The 20,773-nt window shown below is 48.8% G+C and overlaps 2 protein-coding genes and 1 long non-coding RNA gene across 5 annotated transcripts in view; 2 read left to right on the forward strand and 1 right to left on the reverse strand.

The window, feature by feature from the left end:
• LOC141157569 (uncharacterized) overlaps positions 1–7,040 on the reverse strand; it is a 28,241-nt gene extending 21,201 nt beyond the window's left edge. Inside the window, exons 1-5 of one of the 2 annotated variants that reach the window (XM_073645006.1) lie at positions 6,904–6,955; positions 3,486–3,571; positions 2,246–3,120; positions 1,679–1,789; positions 1,198–1,341 (exon numbers count right to left, since the gene is read on the reverse strand). In XM_073645006.1, the coding sequence (XP_073501107.1) occupies positions 1,198–1,341; positions 1,679–1,789; positions 2,246–2,281 (291 nt within the window). In that variant the 5' untranslated portion in view covers positions 2,282–3,120; positions 3,486–3,571; positions 6,904–6,955. Of the gene's footprint in view, positions 1–1,197; positions 1,342–1,678; positions 1,790–2,245; positions 3,121–3,485; positions 3,572–6,903 lie in introns of both variants that reach the window. The other variant, XM_073645007.1, reaches the window with a different exon arrangement.
• The window catches only part of LOC141157572 (uncharacterized), a 30,849-nt gene extending 20,068 nt beyond the window's left edge, over positions 1–10,781 (forward strand). Inside the window, exon 3 of the long non-coding RNA XR_012247817.1 lies at positions 10,392–10,781. This is a non-coding gene — a long non-coding RNA (uncharacterized lncRNA). The remainder of the gene's footprint in view (positions 1–10,391) is intronic.
• Positions 1–20,773, forward strand: part of MBD4 (methyl-CpG binding domain 4, DNA glycosylase) — a 56,479-nt gene that overhangs the window by 31,958 nt on the left and 3,748 nt on the right. Inside the window, exon 1 of one of the 2 annotated variants that reach the window (XM_073645010.1) lies at positions 19,505–19,625. The exons of the other annotated variant lie outside the window; for it this stretch is intronic. Within the exon in view, the coding sequence (XP_073501111.1) occupies positions 19,606–19,625 (20 nt within the window). The 5' untranslated portion in view covers positions 19,505–19,605. Of the gene's footprint in view, positions 1–19,504; positions 19,626–20,773 lie in introns of those variants that run through there. 2 annotated transcript variants of the gene reach the window in all.

The following is a 20,773-nucleotide window of genomic DNA, read 5'->3' on the forward strand; positions in this document are numbered from 1 at the left end:
TCGCTTCACGTGCCTACCTCAACCGCCACAATAATATAATATATACAGTACTAACAATTGAACCCTTCTACGCCCGGGTGGCGAGCATTTTTATTGGTATATGGTCTCCCATGCTGGTATGTGCTGCCCCCCTCCTGTCTCCACCATCCTATCCCGGTATGCGTGGCACCCCTCATCCCCCAATCCCGGTATGCGTGGCCCCCCTCACACCCCAATCCCGGTATGTGTGGCCCCCTCATCCCTTTCACGCTGTACACAAAAAAAAAAAAAAAACACACTTATATTCACCTTTCTTCCCTGTGCTCCAGCGCTGCAGCGTCCTGTTCTGCCGCAGGCCGGGGGAGGAGTGCGGCACCGGAGCACAGCGCTGTCCGGCGCCATTTTGCTGAACACTGCAAATGTGTCTTCAGTAAAATGGTGCTGGATAGCGCTATGCGCATGCACCAATCCAACACCTCACTCCTGCCCCCGGTCTCCGGCCAGAAGAGAGGCACCGTGGCAACGCTCCTCCCGGTCAGGTAAGTATGTCAGTATGGCGCCAGAGATCGCAGTATGCGTTGTGTCTACGCATACCGCGATCTCCAGTGCCATACACTCCTCTTACCTGTAAAGGGTCCATGCCTGCTTCTGTCTGGAGCCAGACTGAGCGTCATGCATGCGCAGTCAGGATAGAGATAGAGACACATATATACATGTATATTATACACAGTCACACTGTGGCGGTTGAGGTAGGCACGTGAAGCGACTTAAAATGTCCAGTTTGCTTTATTAAAGCACAATAAAGTGATCCATTAAGTGATATGAATTTTTTAGCAAGAGGTAGACTTATGAGGGCCACTTGTGTTGGCACATTATAAGTATGTCCATTTAATATACTTTATTTGGAAGCCAAATAAATCTAAAAGGATAATTATGTGCAATGTAGAAAGAATGACAGATGTAGAATTACATGAAGAACACGGCAGCCAATCACACAGCTCATCCGCTCTAGCACTGTAGATATTGTTTAACACAGGTACTATAGTAAATGGCGACCAAATTGGTGAAAGGGAACCACCCATTAGATAGTTATGAATAATAATCCATATTATGATATAAAAAGTTTTTAAAGACAATATGGACATTTTTTGATAAAGGTGGGTTGAATCGGTGATCTAACCTCCAATTGTCAACATGTTTTGAAACACAATCCATTACCTCTCCAGCTATAGGGTGGTTTCTATGCTCTGACAGTTTTGGAAACTGAACAACATAACAGTGTAAAACTTTGTTGTCTTTTGTAATCTCTTGATTCATTTTTTTAGATGCCATTCTTTTGTGCCAAGCTGTGTTTCTTGTGATCTAAAAAAACAAAAAAAAAAAGAAAAATACATAGATGTAGTTTCCTTTCTCTTGACTATTTTGTGAAACTAAGCCATTTTATAAAAAAGTTAAAAGGAACATTCACATATTAGAAACTAATAGTTGAGGCATCAAGCAGTGCTCAGCATTAAAAAAAAAAAGATAAATGGACTAAAATGTGGCTCAAAATTGTAACTATAAAAAATAAAGCTTTGAGAAAACAAGACACACTCAGCCACAAATATGTCAAATTATAAATGTGGTGCAAGGAATTAATTAAAACACAATGTAAAATTTGTTTATTGGGAGGAGGTTACACATCAACTTTGTTACATACCTGAAAATCCGGATATCTTATGATATGATATACATATATTTTGGCAGGACAATCCATTTTTTTAGTGGCCTGGATTAGCTTTCTACATTTTATGTAACCATGATCACCAGTCTGCAGGAAGAGCATGGAAATTTTACAAAGATTAAAACCAAAATATTTTCAAAGACAAAATATCCAAATTCTCTCATGTGACATTGGGGGAATACATGACCTTTTGTTATTGTTGGTGGCCACTAGGAGGTAAGGCATTCTTCAGGGAGGAGGAAAGGGGGGGGGGTGAATTCATAATTTTTGGAAAAACCATGATAAATGTTACATAAACTAAAAGCATAAATTTTAAAACCGTACACGGAAGTACCCATATAGGATGTTTATCTAGAGCAGTACATTTTCAGTATGTAATAGATGTAAATAGGCTAATGTGTAGATGCATTATGGGTAACACATGACTTGTAACGCAATTTGACTGCACATCAAACCTGCAGGTCTGTAAATAGCATTAGAAATCATGATGACAGCTTACCTTTAAATAACAAACAGTAATAGTATGCTTATAAATGTCATTACCTTTTTATATATCATCTTCATATTAAGTGGATCCATAATTGATTGTAGTGCAATCTGATGTACTGTGCTGATTGTAGTGTGGTCATCTCAAAGAAACTTTGTAGGAAGAGGGCAGGAAGATGTAGGACAAGCAGATTTGACTGAGTGAATGGTGTTTCCACTGTAATTGAACAGCTTGCCCACCGCACACCAGGTCATAACATGGACGTCAGACATATTGCCATCCGGAACCAGAGACAAAGAAGACTTAACTACGATGCAAGTTCAGATTGTGTGTCTTGTTTATCATTTATAAAGGTTTAATGTTATATATCAAATGTACTGAGTATATGAGGGGTCGGCATGTATTATTCTGGACATGGTGTGTAGTATTTATGAACTTTGAAGTGTACTATGTGGTCAGTATACATTAATAATTCTGTTATCTGTTTATAAAGGTGTAGTTTTAATTTGGAGTCTGATTATCTAAATTGAGTTTATGATCTGGAGCATTTTGCCCTGATTCCATATTTTTGCTGTGGTGTATGTATGTATTAACATTATTCCGGCACAATCTGATGATCATCATGTTTTATTGTTTTTTTCAATTAAAAAAACAACCCGGCTAGCAAGAGTTCAATCATTCTACAAATGTGTGCCATTGATATAGGAGACTAAGCCCACAGATGAAGCGTTGATTAAAACGTCATTTGTTCTAAAGTATGTTGTAGCCATAGTATTGCGGGTGGACAGGTTCGCTCTTGCTCTACAATGTCAAAGCAGGAAGTTGAATGGAAAGTTTGTCTTGTAAGTCGAAAGACTAAGAGGAGCCCAAAACATCTTTATATCAAAATCTGTAGAGACGAATCACATTAAGGAGTTGTCATGTTTCACAGCTAATTTGAGAAAGAAAAAATAAGAATAAAAAAAAAATAATCAAGACAAGATGACACCTGGTACCATTTTTTTTTTTAATTTTGTGATATTAACAATGTGATATTAACAATGTTCATTTTAGAGAGTTGTAGTTAAATACAAAACGCAACCTTGAATTAGTTCAAACAGAGCGTTTGTGCTCCGTTTTTGGTGCAGTTTCTGCATCAAAAAACAGATCATTTTTGGAAAAAAAGCATCAAATGCATCATGCGTCTGTGTTGCTTTTTTGCTCCATTTTATTAATGCTGCACTTTTGCTTTTTCAAAGCAAAAATGCAGTACTAATCCATAAAGGGCAGGGAGGACACAGGCAGACACTTTATTACCTTCCCCAATGTCCGGTGTCCAGCGATGAGTTGTTTCCAGGTTTTGCACAGTAACAGGTCACCTGACAGTCACATGGCCAGGTCCACTGAACGTTTGTCGCGTGGAAAGTGCAGTAAAAAAAAAAAAATAAAATAAAAAAAAAAAAAACATCAAAGGGACTGTGTGAATACCAATCTGTGTTGTTGTTTTTTTTTTTTTTTTTTTTTTTTTTTTTTTATGTATAATGAAGAAAGCGCAGCAGAAAAATGGAGCAGTAATTGACGCTCATTTTGTGGATGCACTTTCTGCGCCACTAATACAGCAGTCAACAACGCTGACGTCTGCACGGCAAATTGAAAATCACATTCACTTTGCTGGCAGACGCAGTGACTGATCCGTTTTTGGTGCAGTTTTCCAAGGAGGAAAAAAAACAAAACAAAACGGATCAAAAAAGATCACTGTGAATGAGACCCAAGAAGAAAAGTGGTGGAATGATAGACATCTTGCTAGTATGTAAATTTGGCAAAAAATGAAACTATCAAAACATCTTGATTTATTTAGTATGGAGTATGAACACCATGTGCAGACATCCCTGCTCTTACAGCCTCAGCTGCCATCACTAAGGTTATTAACAGGAACCTGTCAGGTCGTTTTTACCCCCTAACCTATCACTACCTGTCCCCTGCACCTTCCTAGCACATCCCTAACCATCTTCGTCTGACCTAAAACTGCCCTATATTGGCTGTGAAAAAGGAAGGTGCAGGGACAGGTAGTGATAGGTTAGGGAGTAAAAAACGACCTGACAGGTTCCCTTTAAATGGTCATCTGGGAAGGTTCTGCCACCTGGACCCGGCAGCGACGCGAGAAGACTCCACGGACCCGGCAGCGACGCGAGAAGACTCCACGGACCCGGCAGCGACGCGAGAAGACTCCACGGACCCGGCAGCGACGCGAGAAGACTCCACGGACCCGGCAGCGACGCGAGAAGACTCCACGGACCCGGCAGCGACGCGAGAAGACTCCACGGACCCGGCAGCGACGCGAGAAGACTCCACGGACCCGGCAGCGACGCGAGAAGACTCCACGGACCCGGCAGCGACGCGAGAAGACTCCACAGACCCGGCAGTGACGCGAGAAGACTCCACGGACCCGGCAGTGACGCGAGAAGACTCCACGGACCCGGCAGCGACGCGAGAAGACTCCACGGACCCGGCAGCGACGCGAGAAGACTCCACGGACCCGGCAGCGACGCGAGAAGACTCCACGGACCCGGCAGCGACGCAAATATATTTAGGCCACACAGGTTGCTCATACTAGTTTGAGGAACATGAAGCCTGGCTTTGTCATGTGTAAAAAACTGCTCCTGGGAGACTTTGGAAAAATGGCCGCACCACTGCTTACACATGAAAAATAAAGGTAACGCCAAGCTGTTAATTCACCTGAAATGAAGACTAGAGGGGTCTAGCTACCATAGATTATGCCACTGTACCATAATCCACGGAGTAGGACTGGTGTGACTATAAGCGTGGGTAGCTGTGCATGTGATACTCTATACAGAATTAAGCAAAATTAGGCCCATAGGATGTCAGATGGCCTCCTACAGCAGAACATCTCTATACATCATCATTTATCTATCTCTGCACATCTTTTACACAAACCATTCATTTCTTTATCATGTATTTGTTACGTTATGTGTCAGACAGATGTCACACGGATCACATTTGTGTGCGGTGTGTCATCTGTGCTAGTTGCAAAAAAAACTGACTTGTCTCCGTGTGGATCACATGGACACGTGCATGGTTAACAGGGACATGGTCTGTAAAAATATACAGCTATGAAGATCCTCATTGATTTTAATTCGTATGCGTGTGAACGTGTCTCCAGAACTTGTGAAAATGGACACCACACGTACTGGATACATAGACATGTGAAGCAGGACTAAGATGCAGCAGGATGAAGATACGGGAAGGAGTGGTTTCGGTGGAGTTTTGAGTGAGTTGCCTCACAGGCCAGTGCAATGCATGATGGAAATTGTAGTAATAGAAGCAGAAAGTCAGGGGAGGAAGATGTCAATTAACCCCATCAGAGATTTATCAGCAATGAGGATGTATTGTTAGAGCATGATCAAAAGATAATATTGCTAAAATAAAATAATGGAGAGGCACATAATAGCAAGATTTCTGAACAAAAAAAAAAAAGTTATGGTACTGGACAACCTCTAATCTTTGATAACTCCAAAAAAGAAACTGCATCTGGGTAAGGTCTGGTGAGTGTTGTGTCCATTCATCCAGGCCTAGTCATATGCATCTGCACAGTACAGGAGCGCACACAACTGTGGTACAAACACAGCCACCACGTGACAATGCATAGTTCTCAGTGATTTTGGACAGACTGTCAGGGTTCTTCTCGTTCATAGGAAGTTGACTGGCAAATATATGTGTGTAGTGTTTTAAACATTTTTAGTCATTAAAAAAGACATACATCTATAAAATTGTAACACTATATTTACATTTTTATTACATAATCTATTTTAGTACATAAATATAAAATCTAATGAAGACATCTATATCGAAAGTCAAAAAAATTTGTATATATTATACTAAAATATATATAATAAAATGAGAACACACACCTTGGTGCTGCATATTTGCACAGACCATGGATCTAACACTATATTCATGAGCTGTGAATGCTTATGCTAGCGTAATTATGGCCTAACCTCATTTTTGGGTACACCATTTTTTTTTGTATCAGGGTAACTTCTGTGAAGGAAATTAGGTAATGAACTTTGTTCCCTATTCTGAGAACTGAACCTTGGTAATCTGTCTATTAGACTTATTTTGGGAACAATATTGGGCTGTAAATAACGATAAATCCAGCATTGTAGATCCATTAAAATCTAAAAAACTTTAAGCCATGAGCTGAATTACAACAATTCAGTCACAATCCATCAAGCAAAAAAGGATTTAAAAAATCTGATGTTTTGTTGCGGAAAGACATATCTATTTGCATCTGGAACATGCCTCACAGCATGATGCGTGCACTCATGGAAGTGGGGAGCTGACTTCTGTATGTTTTCAGAATTTTGTTGTGGTAGGATATTTAGTTATTGCGCTTGGTTAAGATACAGCTTTTACATACTAAGTTTAGTTCTGAGGCAATAACTATAAAGGAAGTTTGGATTGATACAGTATTTATGTAACAAGGCAGGTACTTGTACTGGAGTTATAGGACAAGATTTGTAATGTCTTATTTCCATGACCGTGTTATGAAACCCGCACACCTATGATGCACAATGTGCAATAATATCTATATAACAGATAGATTTAGGATATTGCTAACTAGGTGCACTCTGAAATTTTAACCAGTATATCATCAGGATTAGTAAAGAGCCAATATAATAAGTTGAACTACTTTATAATACAAATTTAATTGTACCTGTTTTTGATGTGTCGCCTGGACATATCGCTTTTTTTGTGGAAGAGCCAAATCCTTTCCAAGATGGCAGCATAACACTTTTCTTCCAGCAATGCCAAAAGGTACTCCGGTATATTCAAGTAGAGACACATTTTTAACTCGTGGACCGTGCCAATGTATTGAGATTTTAGAAGAAGGTCTAAAAGCTAAAACAATACAAGTTTTAAAACATTTATATGGATAAGTTTGTGAACTTACTGGAAAATCAGTCATTGGGAGACAAGTAACCACGCTCTGCCATCTACAAGGCTGACACTGAGAAATATACTTAAAGAAAAAAAAGAAAAAAACAGCTACTTCTCAAAAGGATACACGTGCCTACTGGCACCAAGTTAATCTGAAAAAGTGAGAAATTTGAAATGGGAACAATTAGGGATGAGTGAACTGGACTTTTATAGTTTGGTGTTAGAAAAGTTTGGGGAAGTCTGTGTTTGGTACTGTGTTCAGAGTTCCGGTGCTTTAAGTATGCAAATCACAGGAGTGGGCATCGCTTGCTGCGGGTACACTCAGTGCGAGCCAATTGCAGTGTTTGATCTGCTGCTTTGAGGGTAAAATAAGAGTGATCGGATGTAGTGTGTACCAAAAAAAAATAAAAAAATTACAAAGCCTTGCCCTCCCTCCCCCCGTGTTTCGCTTATGGCAGGCTTTGTGTGGGCAAAGAGCCGAACGACCCAATCAGTGACTTTCAATGAGGTTCAGGTCAAATTTGGTTGCAGAACAGAACTTTGTAAGGCTGATTTCACATCAGCGTTTTGAGCCTTTTGCAGCAGATCTGGCAGCCTTGCCGCATTACAGGTCACTTGCGGCAAGCCCCATTCATTCCCTATGGGACTTGTGGTCGGGTGCGGCAATTGCAGTTTTGCCAGATACGGCAAATCCGGCACTTGCGGCAAGTTAAAAACAAAAACGCTAGCAGCGTTTTTAATTGCTGCAAGTGCCGGACCCGGCAAAACCGCAATTCCTATAGGGAATGAATGGGGCTTGCCACAAGTGACCCATTATGCGACAAAGCTGCCAGATCTGCCGTAAAAGGCTCAAAACGCTGATGCGAAAGGTGCGTAAGAAGTCAAGCTGAGCCACCAGAACCTGAACCTCCACAAGTCTGATCAGTAGTAACAATAAAAGAAACAATGGGAACTAGTCACAAAACACATGAAACACCCAAGGAGATATTCTGTTAACACCTCTACGACCTGTGACGTACTGGGTACATACTAGGTTGCCTCCCTCCCTTTTATGCTGGCTCACATCATTCCCTGCACATACTGGCTGATCTGATCAGCTGATATGTGTAGCTAACAGTTGTGGGTGCATAGGAGATAAACCCACACCTCTTAACCCCTTAGATCAAGACGTCAAACAAGGACAGCGCAATCGAAGGCTACATTCACATGCTGCATTTGCGCTGCGTTTTTTTGAGGATCCGCAAAACAGATGTGCTTTTCTAAAAAAAAAAAAAAAAAAAAAAAAACACATCACCATTCACACCAGTGCGCTATTCAGGATGTGCTTTTTTTGAGCCCATACTACAATGTGGGCAATGGAAAACACATCCTCAAAAGCGCAAAAATAATTGTTCATTCTTTCTGAGGATCCGCTTTGCAGTGAAAACGCATCCTCAAAAATACGGAGTGTCGGAACGCAAACTTGGAAAATGTCTTGGCTGGGAAAAAAAAATTAAACAGGAGCTGGGATCGGCGGGCGCTGGGCGGGCCCCTGTACATCCGGGTCCCGTCACGCCCCTGCTTTTACTGTTATGTAAGTGGTGGAAAAAAAATGAAGTTTTTAAAGAAAAATAATTACACTTTTGCGCCAATTTCGGTGACCCGTAGCGTTCTCATTTTTCAGGATGAGGGTGATTGCTTATTTTTTGCGGCTTGAGCTGACGCTTCTAACGATACCATTTTTGAGTACATCCGATGTTTTGATCGCCCATTATTGCATTGTATTGCAATGTTGAAGTGACCAAAAAAAAACCCTGGAAGTTTAGGCGTTTTTTTTTCCGCTCCGCAGTTTACAGATCTGATGAATTGATTTTATACTTTGATAGATCGGGCATTTCTGACCAAAATGTGTATTTAATATTTATTTTCAATGGGGCAAAAGGGGGGCATTTGAAATTATTATTTTTTTTCATATCTGTAAAAAAATTTGATTTTTTCTTTGTTACACTGGCCCCTAGGGGACCTCAGCGTTGCAGACTACGATCGCTTCTCTTATGTTCAGATTAGCTACTGCACGTCTGTACACAAGAGAAATGATCCTTTTCTGGCGGCAACGTCACTCAGACTTTGCTGGCAGGAAGCTATTGCAGACAGCATCCGGGGAGATCACAGGACCCCAGTTGGTCGAGGTAACAGCCTATGGGGAACGGTGCGATCCCCGACAGTGATTGCCAACACGATCCAAAGGATTAACAGCACAAATCCGATCGCTGATCAGATCGGTGCTGTTAGCTACACATGTTAGCTGATCAGATCAGCTGAGATGTGGGTGATGATGCCATCTGAGAGCGTGAGGGGGCGGGACATGGCCAAGGACGTATATATACATCCTTGGTTGTGATTGTGTTAAAAACTTTGGTATTTTTACCACCACTTACATAAAGTAAACGTTTGGTATCTACGAACACGTACCGACCTGAGGCATCATACAGTCACATCAGTTTTACCATATAGTGAAGATTGTAGACAGATTTTTATAATAAAAAAAAAAGTTGTGAAATTGACTTTTTTGGGCAATTTAACCGTACTTGGAAATTTAACGTTTTTCTGTACACTATATGGTTAAATAAATGATGTCATTCAAAACTACAACTCGTCCTGCAAGCCCTCATTTGGCTATATTGATGGAAAAATAAAAATAAATAAGTTATGGTTTTTGAAAGAAAGGGAAAAAAAAAAATAAAAAGAAAATAGCAAAGGTGTTTCCACCCACACAACCTAAAAATTAAGTAACTTTACTATGTTTACATAAAATAAAAATATGCAATGTGCATAAATGAACGTCAAACATCATACTAACACAATTCATTTAATAAATTATGTAATTTTAGTTTAAAACACATACCTTCATCTCCAAAGTTTTTTTGTTTTTCTAAAACAATGAAATTTGATGTTGTGCTCTCTTCAAAATCAGTAATAGCTTGTGCTACAGCATCTAAGGATTCAAAGGTCTGTATCACTTGGATTTCTGAAGACTCTCGAAACACCTAGTAAAGTACGGCTAATTAGTCATGGCCAATAGTACAATGTGAACATCAGGCTTTTAATTATGATTGAATATAGATATGTTCTTTCTATATTAAACAAATTTATCCAATTCATTATATATTCTAGGAGTCAGTCGGTCCAGTTTTATACAGACTCCAACTCCACAGCTCTGCACACTGCCAGTGCTTTGTTTTGTTGAGGGGCTTTTAACCTCTTTGTGCTTCCTGTCCCCATTAGGGTGTGGAGACAACCTCCATATGCTGTCATGGAAGGTTCCTAGAAACTGAATTAACGGTAAGAATAATTCTATTTTTGAGGGTTTTAAGCTGCACCAGATTATAAAATGAACCCCAAATTTAAATAAAATATATATTTTTGGGGACTGTCTTATAATCTCAATGTCCATTTTATAGTCAATGTAGCTTACCAAGGAGAGAGGGGGGCGCAATGGAGCGACGTCACAGGAGGCAGGGTCCCTGCTGAAGGAAGTTAGCGGGGGCACAACGCTGCAGGCTCAAGCATGGGGCATGTCGCCGGCATGAGGCGTGCGACATTAATCGCCCACCAGTGGAAGTGACGGGCTTAATGAAAATGGCAGCAGAGAGCAGATAACTCAATCTGTGAGAGCACTGCCTCTGCAGACATTTTCCTTAACACCATTCCTTTGACTGCCTGAAAATCAATGGCACCAACCTCGTGCGCCCGACACCCCCCCCTCCTACCTGCAGCACTGCCCAACGTTGCACTCGCTCACTTCCTTCAGCAGAAACCATGCCTCCTGTGACCCAGATACACCACCCGCTAAGCTATATCTGGATTATAAAATGCACCCCCATTTTTCAAACAAAAAAGTGTCTTATAATCAAAAAAATATGGTATATTTTCTGTGAAGCTTTGAAACACTGCAAAGAAAAAGTAAACCTGGATACAATCGTCAAGCTAGAATGCAATTCATGCTGACTGTTTTGAGCAGCATGAGTCATATGACAGATTACCTTTAACATAAGGAACAAAATAATTTTTTAAAAATATAAAATGATACCTTGATTTTGTCTGTCTCCTTAGAAATATTTTCTACGTCAGTTCCTTCGGTACCCACTCCATCAGGTGAAATAGAGACCTTGACCTGATTATCAGTCATTACTGCTTCCTAGAAGAAAAGTGATGTGTAAAAAACAAAAAAAAAAAAAAAAAAAAGGGATGGTGCAAAACACCCCCAAAGCAAAAAAAAAAAAAATACCTTCTTGTTGTCTACATCCACTTCTTTACAATCAACAGCTTGTCCCAACTGCAAACCAGAGCTGTTTTCAGCCATTTCAATTGTACCTATAGTGAATTTAAAGAAAAATAAAAAAATAGGTAGATCTGGCAAAGAATAATATCTACATTAAATCTTTAGGTCATCTATACTTGTTTAGGTTGACTTCATGTCCTTGCAGCTGTGTATCTGCAATAGCTTGTCACAGCAAAAGTACAGAGAGCGTCCCCTGCCTCCCAAACACACTGGTGTCACTGGTCATTCAATGGATGGAGCCAAGCATTGATTCTCAGAGGAAGGTTTACGGAGGGCAGCCAGATAAGAAAACCTGGGCTGGAATAAGGACAATGCAGTAATAGTGCCGCAACAACAATATTTTTGTGTTGTTGAACCACCATGTTACTACAACACATAAATAGAATTGTTTACATCCATAGGTAGGCTAGCCCAGGGCTGTCTGTGACTGCGCTCCAGGCTGTCAAACCTGGAAAAGCAGTTGTGCAAAACAACAAGATCAATAATACCCAACATCACAGCCAAACCAAAGAGAAGCAGCTCCAGCCACCAAAGTAGGGGGAGGGGGGGGGGGGGGAGTTAATTGTTTGACTTAATATAGTAGGGGAAGTGTACAGGTGATAAGTTTGTGAGGCCCCTGAATGATAATAAAATGGCCCACGGCAGGAAAGAGGTTGCCCACCCCTGGCCTAGACCTTTAGGAGGTAGGGAAATAGGATTTCTATTCGCCTACTTTGAAAATGCCTTTCCAGATGGTCCCATTCCCTGGATAAAATAGTTTCAAACTCATTGTGGTAAGAAAACAACCGAGGGGTATGATTTGCCTTTTGAAAGATACCAAAGGCTCTGTGGGAAGCACTTCATCTTCCTTGACCTTAAGTGTCTGGTTGACTACTAAGATCAGACTGTTCACCATATCCTGAAGCTTGGATGGCCCGGTCAGAGTCTAGATCAGAGTCCAACTTAGTCAGAAGCCTGAACAGCCTGCAGCTTGAACGATGAAGAGCAATAGACAGATGTCAACCTGGAAAATGTGGAAGTCCAGGGAGAACCAGAAGAGTAACTGGAGGGTGTCTGCTCTTTGGATCTTCTATGCGATCTGCACTGACGGAGTGCATCAGGAAGGAAAACCGAAATACCTCGTGGAGCATTCAGAACACAAGAGGTGGCTGAAAAATTAAAGTATATTTTGGATTGAAAGACACACTTTCCCCCAAAATTGGGGTGGGAGCACTCGCGGTATAAACTTTAGCTGAGAGAAAAAAGTAAACTGATTGGCAGGCAGAGAAGGAAAAAATCCGCAAGAAGAGGGAGCGTGGCAAGACTGCAAAGCAGTGTGACCATGGGGGAGTAAGCCTCCGTGAAGTGGAGAACCCTACTGGAAACGCTACAGCTCCACTCATTCATTGCTTACAAAGGGCTGCGGAAGTAAAGCCCCCGTCTCACATAGCGAGATCGCTGCTGTGTCACGGTTTTGGTGACGCAACAGCGACCTCACAAGCGATGTCGCTATGTGTGACACTTTGCAGTGATCAGGCCCCTGCTGTGAGGTCGCTGATCGCTGCAAGGTGTCCTGGACCATTTTTTGGTCGTTGGCCTCCCGCTGGCCAGCACACATCGCTGTGTGTGACCAGCGGGACCAACGATCAGGCTGGTATCCATGGTAAACATCGGGTTACTAGGGGCACGCGCGCACTTAGTAACTAAGTAACTTAGTAACTAAGTGCGCGTGCCCCTAGTAACCCGATGTTTATCATGGATACGACTCTGCTAAGGTGAACGGTAACCTCCCGCGCACCGTAGCAGAGTGGTATCCATGGTAAACATCGGGTTACTAGGGGCACGCGCGCACTTAGTAACCCGCTGTTTACCATGGTTACGAGCCTGCTCCTGCTTCAGCAGCAGGCTGGTAACCGGAGCAGGGCATCGTGGAAAGATTCCCCTGATCGCTGGTGAGCCTACCTGTTTGACAGCTCACCAGCGATGTATTAGCGATGCAGCAACGATCCCTGACAGGTCGTATCGTTGTCGGGATCGCTGCTGCATTGCTTAGTGTGACGGGGCCTTAAGTGGAACAGATTCACTGGCCTGCTGAAAGGAGCCCTGGGATAGGAGATACACAAATCCCCAACTACACTTGTGTGAGATATGTTTAACCCAGGTGTACTTACTGTTCACTGTTGTATGATCTTCCAGCTGGATCCATGGATCCTAGGCTGAAGCCCTGTAGAATGTATGATAGTAACAGAAGCAAATTCCTTTTTATACCACAGTTTTCATAATTTTATTCTGAATTATGTAGGGAGAGGGATTGAGGAAATCCACGTGTCAGACAATCTACAAAGTTACACACAAATTAGGACTCCGGTCCTGTGACATGAAACAATGGCTAACTTATCTTGATTTACCAAAGGAACAATATTTGTAGACTGGCCTAATCAAGAACAGTTCACACTACACAAACGGCCAGATGCTGAGTCATCACACAATCCTCCCCCCTACACACAGACATTTATATGTACCACCACCTTCCTTGTGAAAGCCCCCCTAAGTGCAGCCCTATGCATGTATCATCAGCACAATCTAACTGTAAGATAAATACCATACATCACCCCCTTTTTTAGACTAACCTTTTGCAACATGACCTCTTTCCCAGTGCAATCCCCAACATGCAGCGCCATCATGACTATGCAAAACACACTGCAAGCAGTCCTGTGCAGGCAACATCAGCAAATTCCCTGTGCAACCGCCAACAACATGCAGCAACATACCTGCATAACCCCCTTCACTGTGCAAGCACACCCAAGAAGCAGCCCTGTGTATGCACCATCACCCCTTTTCCTGTGGAAGACAATGAACATGACCCATGCCCCCTCACGCCAGCCACGCAGGCCCCTGGACGCCCCGCTACATGACCCATGCCGCCTCACACCAGCCACGCAGCCCCCTGGACGCCCCTCTACATGACCCATGCCCCCTCACGCCAGCCACACAGCCCCCTGGACGCCCCTCTACATGACCCATGCCCCCTCACGCCAGCCACGCAGGCCTCTGGACGCCCCTCTACATGACCCATGCCCCCTCACGCCAGCCACGCAGGCCCCTGGACGCCCCTCTACATGCCCCATGCCCCCTCACGCCAGCCACGCAGGCCCCTGGACGCCCCTCTACATGCCCCATGCCCCCTCACGCCAGCCACGCAGCCCCCTGGACGCCCCTCTACATGCCCCATGCCCCCTCACGCCAGCCACGCAGCCCCCTGGACGCCCCTCTACATGACCCATGCCCCCTCACGCCAGCCACGCAGCCCCCTGGACGCCCCTCTACATGACCCATGCCTCCTCACGCCAGCCACGCAGGCCTCTGGACGCCCCTCTACATGACCCATGCCCCCTCACGCCAGCCACGCAGGCCCCTGGACGCCCCTCTACATGCCCCATGCCCCCTCACGCCAGCCACGCAGGCCCCTGGACGCCCCTCTACATGCCCCATGCCCCCTCACGCCAGCCACGCAGCCCCCTGGACGCCCCTCTACATGCCCCATGCCCCCTCACGCCAGCCACGCAGCCCCCTGGACGCCCCTCTACATGACCCATGCCCCCTCACGCCAGCCACGCAGCCCCCTGGACGCCCCTCTACATGACCCATGCCTCCTCACGCCAGCCACGCAGCCTCCTGGACGCCCCTCTACATGACCCATGCCCCCTCACGCCAGCCACGCAGCCCCCTGGACGCCCCTCTTCATGACCCATGCCCCCTCACGCCAGCCCCGCTACATGACCCATGCCCCCTCACGCCAGCCACGCAGGCCCCTGGACGCCCCTCTACATGACCCATGCCCCCTCACGCCAGCCACGCAGGCCCCTGGACGCCCCTCTACATGACCCATGCCCCCTCACGCCAGCCACGCAGGCCTCTGGACGCCCCTCTACATGACCCATGCCCCCTCACGCCAGCCACGCAGGCCCCTGGACGCCCCTCTACATGCCCCATGCCCCCTCACGCCAGCCACGCAGGCCCCTGGACGCCCCTCTACATGCCCCATGCCCCCTCACGCCAGCCACGCAGCCCCCTGGACGCCCCTCTACATGCCCCATGCCCCCTCACGCCAGCCACGCAGCCCCCTGGACGCCCCTCTACATGACCCATGCCCCCTCACGCCAGCCACGCAGCCCCCTGGACGCCCCTCTACATGACCCATGCCTCCTCACGCCAGCCACGCAGCCTCCTGGACGCCCCTCTACATGACCCATGCCCCCTCACGCCAGCCACGCAGCCCCCTGGACGCCCCTCTTCATGACCCATGCCCCCTCACGCCAGCCCCGCTACATGACCCATGCCCCCTCACGCCAGCCACGCAGGCCCCTGGACGCCCCTCTACATGACCCATGCCCCCTCACGCCAACCACGCAGCCCCCTGGACGCCCCTCTACATGACCCATGCCCCCTCACGCCAGCCACGCAGCCCTCTGGACGCCCCTCTACATGACCCATGCCCCCTCACGCCAGCCACGCAGCCCCCTGGACGCCCCTCTACATGACCCATGCCTCCTCACGCCAGCCACGCAGCCTCCTGGACGCCCCTCTACATGACCCATGCCCCCTCACGCCAGCCACGCAGCCCCCTGGACGCCCCTCTTCATGACCCATGCCCCCTCACGCCAGCCCCGCTACATGACCCATGCCCCCTCACGCCAGCCACGCAGGCCCCTGGACGCCCCTCTACATGACCCATGCCCCCTCACGCCAGCCACGCAGGCCCCTGGACGCCCCTCTACATGACCCATGCCCCCTCACGCCAGCCACGCAGCCCCCTGGACGCCCCTCTACATGCCCCATGCCCCCTCACGCCAGCCACGCAGCCCTCTGGACGCCCCTCTACATGACCCATGCCCCCTCACGCCAGCCACGCAGCCCCCTGGACGCCCCTCTACATGACCCATGCCTCCTCACGCCAGCCACGCAGCCTCCTGGACGCCCCTCTACATGACCCATGCCCCCTCACGCCAGCCACGCAGCCCCCTGGACGCCCCTCTTCATGACCCATGCCCCCTCACGCCAGCCCCGCTACATGACCCATGCCCCCTCACGCCAGCCACGCAGGCCCCTGGACGCCCCTCTACATGACCCATGCCCCCTCACGCCAGCCACGCAGGCCCCTGGACGCCCCTCTACATGACCCATGCCCCCTCACGCCAGCCACGCAGGCCCCTGGACGCCCCTCTACATGACCCATGCCCCCTCACGCCAGCCACGCAGGCCCCTGGACGCCCCTCTACATGACCCATGCCCCCTCACGCCAGCCACGCAGGCCTCTGGACGCCCCTCTACATGACCCATGCCCCCTCACGCCAGCCACGCAGGCCCCTGGACGCCCCTCTACATGCCCCATGCCCCCTCACGCCAGCCACGCAGGCCCCTGGACGCCCCTCTACATGCCCCATGCCCCCTCACGCCAGCCACGCAGCCCCCTGGACGCCCCTCTACATGCCCCATGCCCCCTCACGCCAGCCACGCAGCCCCCTGGACGCCCCTCTACATGCCCCATGCCCCCTCACGCCAGCCACGCAGCCCCCTGGACGCCCCTCTACATGCCCCATGCCCCCTCACGCCAGTCACGCAGCCCCCTGGACGCCCCTCTACATGCCCCATGCCCCGCCACGCAGCCCCCTGGACATGCCCCATGCCCCCTCACGCCAGCCACGCAGCCCCCTGGACGCCCCTGTACATGCCCCATGCCCCCTCACGCCAGCCACGCAGCCCCCTGGACGCCCCTGTACATGCCCCATGCCCCCTCACGCCAGCCACGCAGCCCCCTGGACGCCCCTGTACATGCCCCATGCCCCCTCACGCCAGCCACGCAGCCCCCTGGACGCCCCTGTACATGCCCCATGCCCCCTCACGCCAGCCACGCAGCCCCCTGGACGCCCCTCTACATGCCCCATGCCCCCTCACGCCAGCCACGCAGCCCCCTGGACGCCCCTCTACATGCCCCATGCCCCCTCACGCCAGCCACGCAGCCCCCTGGACGCCCCTCTACATGCCCCATGCCCCCTCACGCCAGCCACGCAGCCCCCTGGACGCCCCTCTACATGCCCCATGCCCCCTCACGCCAGCCACGCAGCCCCCTGGACGCCCCTCTACATGCCCCATGCCCCCTCACGCCAGCCACGCAGCCCCCTGGACACCCCCCTACATGCCCCATGCCCCCTCACGCCAGCCACGCAGCCCCCTGGACGCCCCTCTACATGACCCATGCGCCCTCACACCAACCACGCAGCCCCCTGGACGCCCCTCTACATGACCCATGCGCCCTCACACCAACCACGCAGCCCCCTGGACGCCCCTCTACATGACCCATGCCCCCTCACACCAGCCACGCAGCCCCCTGGACGCCCCTCTACATGACCCATGCCCCCTCACACCAGCCACGCAGCCCCCTGGACTCCCCTCTACATGACCCATGCCCCCTCACACCAGCCACGCAGCCCCCTGGACTCCCCTCTACATGACCCATGCCCCCTCACACCAGCCACGCAGCCCCCTGGACGCCCCTCTACATGACCCATGCCCCCTCACACCAGCCACGCAGCCCCCTGGACGCCACTCTACATGACCCATGCCCCCTCACACCAGCCACGCAGCCCCCTGGATGCCCCATGCCCCCTCACACCAGCCACGCAGCCCCCTGGACGCCCCTCTACATGCCCCATGCCCCCTCACGCCAGCCACGCAGCCCCCTGGACGCCCCTCTACATGCCCCATGCCCCCTCACGCCAGCCACGCAGCCCCCTGGACGCCCCTCTACATGCCCCATGCCCCCTCACGCCAGCCACGCAGCCCCCTGGACACCCCCCTACATGCCCCATGCCCCCTCACGCCAGCCACGCAGCCCCCTGGACGCCCCTCTACATGACCCATGCGCCCTCACACCAACCACGCAGCCCCCTGGACGCCCCTCTACATGACCCATGCGCCCTCACACCAACCACGCAGCCCCCTGGACGCCCCTCTACATGACCCATGCCCCCTCACACCAGCCACGCAGCCCCCTGGACGCCCCTCTACATGACCCATGCCCCCTCACACCAGCCACGCAGCCCCCTGGACTCCCCTCTACATGACCCATGCCCCCTCACACCAGCCACGCAGCCCCCTGGACTCCCCTCTACATGACCCATGCCCCCTCACACCAGCCACGCAGCCCCCTGGACGCCCCTCTACATGACCCATGCCCCCTCACACCAGCCACGCAGCCCCCTGGACGCCACTCTACATGACCCATGCCCCCTCACACCAGCCACGCAGCCCCCTGGATGCCCCATGCCCCCTCACACCAGCCACGCAGCCCCCTGGACGCCCCTCTACATGACCCATGCCCCCTCACACCAGCCACGCAGCCCCCTGGACGCCCCTCTACATACCCCATGCCTCCTCACACCAGCCACGCAGCCCTCTGGACGCCCCTCTACATGACCCATGCCCCCTCACACCAGCCACGCAGCCCCCTGGACGCCCCTCTACATACCCCATGCCTCCTCACACCAGCCACGCAGCCCTCTGGAAGCCCCTCTACATGACCCATGCCCCCTCACACCAGCCACACAGCCCCCTGGACGCCCCTCTACATACCCCATGCCCCCTCACACCAGCCACACAGCCCCCTGGACGCCCCTCTACATACCCCATGCCCCCTCACACCAGCCACGCAGCCCCCTGGAGGCCTCTACAACATTTATTCACATGGTCAGTTCTCCCCACCTCAGTCCACTCCGGATCCGCATCAGTCCTCACAGCAAAACACGAGTTCCTGAGCAGAGTCCTCGCCAGAGCACAGGTTGTTACACAACTCAGTACAGGAACCTCAGCAGAGTCCTGGAGTCCTCTCCACAGCACAACTCAGGAGCAACTACAGAAACAACTACAGGAGCTCCTCATCACCAGTCCTCCCGTCCCCGCACAACATGCGCACTGCTGCGGCTGCACTGCTAATTTCCACTGGGCTGAGAAGGCTCCGCCCCTTCCGGTGACGTCATGATTTCATGATATCACTCCTCCCCCTCAAGAAATCAACTCCAAACTAGACGCTACCATCCAGGACAGGTGACTATAAGCTGCTTCTCACTGCTGCTCGTCAAGAACGATTAATAGCAGGGAGGAGGCGCTGCTAGCGATCAGATGGCCAGGATGAGGACGAGGTGCAGTCAGTTTTATGTTGCAGTGTCATTTTCAATATTTGTGCACAAAGTGGAAATAAAATGAAAACATAAATACTAAGAAAGTCCTGTGATTAGGAGTAATGGTGCCCCAGTCTGATCTAAGTGATCCTCAGTAATTGTCAGATACAACTTTCTTACTGATTATTTTCCCTTCCAGTGAATATCTCTGCTTGCTGTCAGTGACAGACGTCTCTTGTTTACATCCTGTGGCAATGTTATGCTTTTCGCAGCTGAGGGTTTGTTCCTTTGTGTCCAATATAAACAATCATCTGTGGGGTGATCACGAGTCCGTCAGCACCGATCTCCCTCCTTCCTGATACTTTGCTGCACCGAGACATTGTGGGGTCCGAATTACAAACTGATAAAATGTCTGAGTGCAGGAAAGGTGCAACAAAGCATCAGGGAGGAGGAAGATCTGTGCAGATGGTGTTTATTCTGCAGCCCGGACTGTTCAGCTCCAATTGTAACAAACCTTCAGCTGTGAGAAGTACGAGCAGGCGGTTTCCACTCACTGACTGCAAACAGAGATCTTGATCTACACTGGAGAACTGAGAAGCCAAGTGTATCGCTTTCCCCTGTGCCCTATTAGTTGATACACATTGGGGTCTCCAACACTTATCAACCTCAGAGATTGGTAATTATATCATTGAGTCTGGGGCTCCGACCTCTGGGACCACCACCAATCTAGAGTGAAGGGGCTGCAGGCCTGGTTTCACGCTGCGTCCCCGTGTATGTTTTCCCTGATCAGCAGCGCTCCCAGCCACCAGTCACCCCTATTCACATAAAGAATAAGGATGTCTTAAATTGCTTTTTTTTTTTACTTAATTGCATGTATTTTGGGCTAAAAATAATGAATACTATTGGTTTTCATTAACAATGTTGCACTGTTTGACTTCTATAGCTTCTTTGGGGCACTGTCTGTTGTTGGCTGCAGAATGATTTAACTGAGAATCCATCAGTAAGCTCATTCTGGTGGGGAGTTTAAAACTCTCATATCTGTCTCTGAGCTCTTCTCAGCTAATTTATGATCACATGAAAGTTTGACGTGTTCATAATTCAATTTTGGGGAGTTCACGAAGAGACAGATAAATTAGATACAAACTCCACTTCGATGTTTACTCGCTAAT

Source organism: Phyllobates terribilis, unplaced genomic scaffold (genome assembly GCF_046119375.1).
Source record: "Phyllobates terribilis strain yellow unplaced genomic scaffold, ASM4611937v1 Scaffold_8__6_contigs__length_399053987, whole genome shotgun sequence".
Taxonomy (NCBI): Eukaryota; Metazoa; Chordata; class Amphibia; order Anura; family Dendrobatidae; genus Phyllobates; species Phyllobates terribilis.